Genomic DNA, 6,466 nt, shown 5'->3' on the forward strand with positions numbered 1-6,466 from the left:
TTTTGTGCTAAATTACGATTTAGGTTGTATACGAGTTTCCCCTTTAGATGTCAACATAACAACATCCAATAACATTGTCGGAAGGATGTATCCGAAGGAAACAGTTATCTGTAGTTGTTCGTGTTCTTTGTATATTTGTAGTCGTTCGTGTAGTCATGTGACTGGTTGTCAATAGGTTTGTTTTCATCGGAGGGTATTTTGGTAACTTAAAGATATTCTTTTCTTTGGTTCATTGCTTTTATAAGATAAATCCAAAAACAAAACGAATATTTTAAGTATCTTTATTAACCTATATTTTATTGTGATCCTCAGCTACTTTTCCCCCCGCCAACAACCAAGAACAAAAAGACCATCAGACCAAACTCTATATTTTATCCGGAATCCTCCTCATATATATAATCTCAGATACCAACCCCTAAAATCTCTCATCCCTTTTTCTTCTTCTTTTGTGACTCTAAGCAATTTGTTGAGTTGACTCCATGGCGTCAGTTCAGTTCAAATACAAGTTCGTTCTCCCGATCTTCCTCGTTGCTGCTTTTCTCATCTTACCTTCGATTCAAGCCAAACCTGTTAAATACTGCGGTAAAAATTTATCCGATTCTAATTGAGCAAATCCTGTTTACATGCTTTCATCATCTGATGTTGATTATTTGCAATATCCTGTTTTATTTTGTTTCTTGTGATGGTTATGGAAGAAGTTTTCTACGATTAATTCTTTTAACTACGTCAGATTTTGTCTTCATCGTCCTTTTCTTGGTTTGAGACTCAGATTTGGTGAATTCTGAAAGTCAAAGTGTTTGATCTCGAATTCAATTGAGTTTTAGCTTCGATATGATTCTAAATTCTGTTTACCTAGTAGATGTTTCCACTTTCCGATTTTCAATTGATCTAATGCATGTCTAATTTTAGGGTTTTGGTTTACTGAATGCAGATAAGACAGGCAACAACTATGCTGTTAAGATCAGTGGAGTGAAGATAAATCCAGAGCCAGTTGTTAGTGGCAAGCCTGCAACCTTCAACATTTATGCATCCACTGGTAATTTCTAAATTTTTAGATTTTCTTATATCTTATATTTTGATTTTGATGGGTAATTTGTGCCCAATGGTCAATTTTTTAAATATAAGTATCTCCGCAGTGTGAATCTCGTTTACTGATGTAACATATACTGTTTGGTATTGGAGTTTAACCCCCTAAGTATGTGTTAAACGTAGAATTACTTTAACCTGCGACACAAGTCAGACAACAGTGAGTTCAGTTGTGGGTTTTTTACTGTTGTATTGGTGATTCTAGCATCATTGGTTTTAAATATTGGTGGCTTGATATGGTAAAGGGCCGGAATGCAAGTCAGCCACGTGATTGCGGTTGCCCTAAATTGGGATTAACAGTTAAATATGTTGTTATCACCTTACCTGGTTCTTAAAACTTTTTGCTTGGTTGCACTTGATATTTTGGGCCAATGTTTTCTCCACTCCCAGCAAATCCATATTCTATTCCAAAGCGACCGACTCAGAGTTAGAAATTGAGCATTTGCTCATTTGAAGAGCCCTGTGAATTTAAGTTATCTCTATTTTAAGTTATTAACCCATTTTCCCCAATAGCCTTACCGTGTTTATATTTTATTTGTTCATCTACGAGCAGCTTTTTTTTAAGCACATGGGAACGCAAATTTGTTAAGGCTGTTCACACTTTACAAATCATGCATGATACTCCCCATTAACAAAATTATTGTCGTATTATGTAGAGCAAGAACTGCTTGGAGCAGAATTGGTGCTAGAGGTGCGATACTTTGGGGTCCATGTCCATAGTGAGAAACACGACCTATGTGAGGAGGCAGGTGGTTGCCCCATTAAAACGGGTGACTTTGTGATCTCTCACTCCCAGGAGTTGCCTGGATTCACTCCACCAGTAAGTAATCCTTGCTTTTATCTTTTCAAAATTTAACAACTATCTGGACCATCTTTTGCTCTCTTTACAAGTTTTGGTGCCAATTTTATCTCCAGCTCCTTTAAGGGCATCAAGCGTGGCATGATATATTTAAAATCCATATGTGAAGTTTATCGACAGTGCCTTACTCTTATTCTCTAAGTGTGCTTTTTGTAATGCTATCTTGTTCATGCCATTTCAGTGTGCTTTTTGTAATGTTATCTTGTTCATGCCATTTCAAATGGAAGGAATGGTGGACATGAGGAGATTAAGAGTACTGATTTAAATTCTAGCAAGTCTAGGACCACAAAAAATTCGATTGACGGCATCTAGCATTTACTTTTTTAGTTTGTAGTTTTTGAACCTTATTTGTAGGTGGACAATAGTATGAAAAACAGAAAGCAACTCAAATTTCAAAATGCAGAACCTTAAACACTATTTGCCCTCTAAACATATCTGTTCGGTTACGGCTTCATTGACCACCGGCTTTTGGGTTTCTTTCATTCAAGCCTTTAGGTCACTACAGACAATATTCGTAAGCTTGTCTCTTTTCATAAGTTGTTAGTCTAGAGGAAGGATGATCCCTTTTAATAGTAAGAAAAGCTTTTCATAGTAACTCACTCTTATTTAATTAATTGATATGTACCATAACTCGGTTACTGGATCAAGCTATTAATGTAACTTAGGGCTACAAAGATTTTCTGCTCTTCCTCACGTTACACCCTTTCTGGCTCCATACGTTCAACCATCTAACTCAAACATGAATAGATGACCCTTAAACTTTGGATGTTTTAGTCGCAATTATAACCACATGGAAGTTTACGATTAGGCATATGCTCTGACTGTACAGTTTGTGGTTTTATATCACATAGAACATAGGACGCAAACTTAGTCTTAGTACTTCTGTGCTTTTCTTCAATCTTGTATGCTTTTCGGATGATTCTTGTTTTCTCAATAATTCTTTGTTATGTAGGGCCCATACAGCCTCCAGATGAAGATGAACAGTAAAGAGGGGCATCTGTTGACATGCATTAGCTTTAATTTCAGAATAGAGTTCCCATCTGTTGCTGATGCCTAGAAGACTTGCTTCTACAACCGTATATCCTGTGAAAATATCAATGTAAAGAATAATCTAGTTATGGTTCTGTAGCTTGTGTCAGCTCCAGCTTTCCATGCTGCTGCTAATACTATGAATACATCTTTCATGTTGTTTAGAATTTCTTGCATCATTGCAGTGAAAGGGGTGGATCTGTATGAAGTATTTTATTTGCCCAGTTTCAAAACTTAAAACATATTTTGCTGTCAGATTTATTCCTATTGGTAATGAAATATTTAGGTTAAAAGTAAATCTATAGAATAAATGGCATGGCGATCAGAACATTTTAGTGTGCGCCATATTTTATATTTCATATCTTCTTAGAAGTTCTGAAAAATTGTGATTGAAGTTCCTTCCTCAGACTGATTGAAGACTTTTTTGAGCCAATGCACCAGCGCAAGTTGCAAACATAGTTGCTCATACTCCTGCCAAATACACCACAATGACTGATGTTCATGTGCATGATTTAGATTATTATGTAAAAAAAAATATCAACTCCCTGTACATTTATCCTGGAAAACATGCTTGCAGGTATTTCTTGGAGGCTCTATAATGTGGTTAACCTATGTCGGTACTTCTTGGAGGCTCTATACAAGTAACAGGTCACAGACTCACAGGTGTCCAACTACTCCAACTTTCTTTCAGCACCCACTCCTTAACTTTCACGCAAAACTGATGCCATCAGTAACTCCTCAAAGTCGATGCTCATACACAGAGAACGTAATGATTCAATCCATAGAATCAGATTCTTGAAGATCCCATGTGATAGTTCTTATTTTTTGTTTTTATTAACATGTGATCATACCTTTTCCTGATAAAACCTTCTCTCCTCTTCTCGACGATATGGTCAAGCTGGTCAACTCTAAGTCAACCATAGTCAACCATTGATTTTGATCCACTTTCTTGATTCGATCAGATCTTTTTCTTGCAACCCACGGTTTTAATCTTCTCGATTTACCCTTTGTTGATTGATTTCTGGTCCAACTCTGATGTTTTTATATGTCTCTTCTTTTTTATTTTACCCTAATTTTCAATTTTCTATTTTCCTCTTTATATTTGCCAATCTGTGGTTCTAATTGGTTTGTCTTCCTTTTAATGGCAGTTTAATCTCCTACCTGCTTGTTGCCACGCATTGATGTTGCAGTTATGTCCCATCACATCTTGAGGTATAATCATAGTTGGCGTTTCCAAGTTGGCATATTCAAAGTTGGCTTCTTATTGCAGTGGTGCTTCTGATTTTCAGCCTTATCGATTTCACTCAATCTTATCTAACCTGGGTTATTATAATGGTTCTCCTGCTTCACTATTAAGGAAAAAGTGTTCTTGCTGAAAAAAGTGTTCTTGCTGTTATCTTTTCTTGGTCAGGAGCTTGGTGTCTACAAAAATGTATTTGACACATCCTACAAATTTTCATCCATACTTATCTACCATGCTTATCTATCTAAGAAGTTAACACATCCTACAAATTTTCCTTATAAATACTACCTCAAACAATTTCAGTTTTTTTATATCCTTCTCTGTTATTACATCATCTTTCTTTTCTTCACCCTTATGGCTAGAGCATCGATGAATAACATTTCAGAACAGCTGCAGTGAGTTTCAATCAGTGAAGAACCTATTAGAAGAAGGGTTGTTATGCACTCGAATACTGCAATCCTAAATGGAATTCGAGATTGGAGGTATTGTCTTGCTGGTAAACTTTATGCCCCTGGTGTCATGATATGGCAAGATGCTGAACGAGCTGCCAGATTCATTTGGCCTCATCTGAGGAGGCACAATCAATGGTTGGTTCAGGTGCGTAGTTTGGAACCTAATGTTTTTGTTATAAAATTCCAAGTTAGTGATGATAAAGAAGCTATTTTATTTGGTGGGGCTTGGAATTTTGATGGTTATTTGATAGTCTTAAAAGATTGGAATTTAACAATGGACTATCATCTCTTAGATTTCTCGGTTTCTCCTTACTGGCTTGAATATAAATACCTCTTACCTGAATTTACTTATGCTGATATTTTGCGAATGCTTGGTAATATCGTTGGACAAGTTAGACTGGTTGAGCCTGATGGTGTTAGTCCTCCTACTTCCTCAAAATATAGAGCTTTAATTCTCATTAATGTCAACACTCCTCTCATAACTGGTATTACTGCCGCTAATGCTGCTGGTGTCACTAGGTGGATTGGTTTCTTTTATGAAACACAACCTTACAGACTTTTCCCTGAGTGTAAGGTACCTAATCATGAAGAAAATGACTGTGCTGATATGACTAATCGAAGACGTGAAATGGAAGAGACTGTAAGAGGATTTGGTTTTGCTGAGCCGGTTTTACTTCCTCAACGAAATCCTCAGCAAGAAGCTCAACTCTTCTTACAACATGGTACTCAACGGAGAAACAGACTGCGTCAACCAATTTCTCTAGAACATCCGAGGCCTTTTGATGGAATGCGCCTATCCATCTTCTCGGCTACTGACTCTGATGCTGCAACTACATCATCCTATCATGATCAGTCTCATCTTTCTGCTTCTATAAGGCCATATTCTACTCGGACAAGTGATGGTGCTAGTACGAGTGGTACGAAGAAGCGATATCGTCAACCCCCAACCTTGGTTATAACTCCTGAGAATCAACTTGAGGATGCTGAGTTTGATAGAGATATTATTATTGTTGGAGAAACATCTTCTGTTCAAGAAGATACTGCTAACATTGAAGAGAATAATGTTTGGGACATTGCTGCAGCACATGCCCTTAATGCACAGAACAAATCTGATGCATGGCAACAGGTGTTTTTCTCAACTCGTTTTTCTCTATTCAGTTTTCACTCTTTCCTTAATTTGTGTTGTTTTTTCCCTATCTTTTTATCTATCTTTTTCATTATTTACAACATGAAAATCCTGTCTTGGAACTGTCAAGGAATAGGAAACCCTCATACTAGAGACTATCTTAGTTTCTGTTTGACCAATAATGATCCAAATATTTTTTTCTTGTGCGAAACCAAAGCTCAGCCCAATAATATGCGTCTATATCTTTCTAGAACTAAATACCCTAATTATTGGTTTGATCCTTCTTTGGGCCTTTCTGGTGGTATTGCTCTTGCCTGGAAATAAGGAATTGATGTTGAAATAATGCACACTACCTCTGACACAATACATGCTATTGTACACACTCATGATAATAACTTGGATTTTTTTGGTCACCTTTATGTATGGAGTGCGTGATGCTGTAGGCAATAACAATCAGTGGCAATATTTGCTTGAGATGTATTCTTCTGTTGATCTCCCGTGGGTTTTGTTAGGTGACTTGAACTTCACTATGAATGACTCTGAAACCCATAGTATTAATGCATCTCATCCTCATCATGCTAGACATGTTAGGAATTTTATTCAGCAAATGGGTCTCATTGATTTGGGTTATTCAGGAGCTGACACTACTTGGTCGAATCTTAGAGATGGAG

The 6,466-nt window shown here is 36.9% G+C and overlaps 1 protein-coding gene across 1 annotated transcript; it reads left to right on the forward strand.

The window, feature by feature from the left end:
* Positions 1-316: 316 nt before the first annotated feature.
* Positions 317-3,272, forward strand: LOC113323702 (putative phosphatidylglycerol/phosphatidylinositol transfer protein DDB_G0282179). Its single transcript, XM_026572048.1, has 4 exons — positions 317-582; positions 932-1,036; positions 1,743-1,906; positions 2,898-3,272. The coding sequence occupies exons 1-4, from the start codon at positions 480-482 to the stop codon at positions 3,000-3,002; spliced, it is 477 nt and encodes a 158-aa protein (XP_026427833.1). The 5' UTR covers positions 317-479; the 3' UTR covers positions 3,003-3,272.
* The last annotated feature ends 3,194 nt before the right edge of the window (positions 3,273-6,466 follow it).

Source organism: Papaver somniferum, chromosome 11 (genome assembly GCF_003573695.1).
Source record: "Papaver somniferum cultivar HN1 chromosome 11, ASM357369v1, whole genome shotgun sequence".
Lineage (NCBI taxonomy): Eukaryota > Viridiplantae > Streptophyta > Magnoliopsida > Ranunculales > Papaveraceae > Papaver > Papaver somniferum.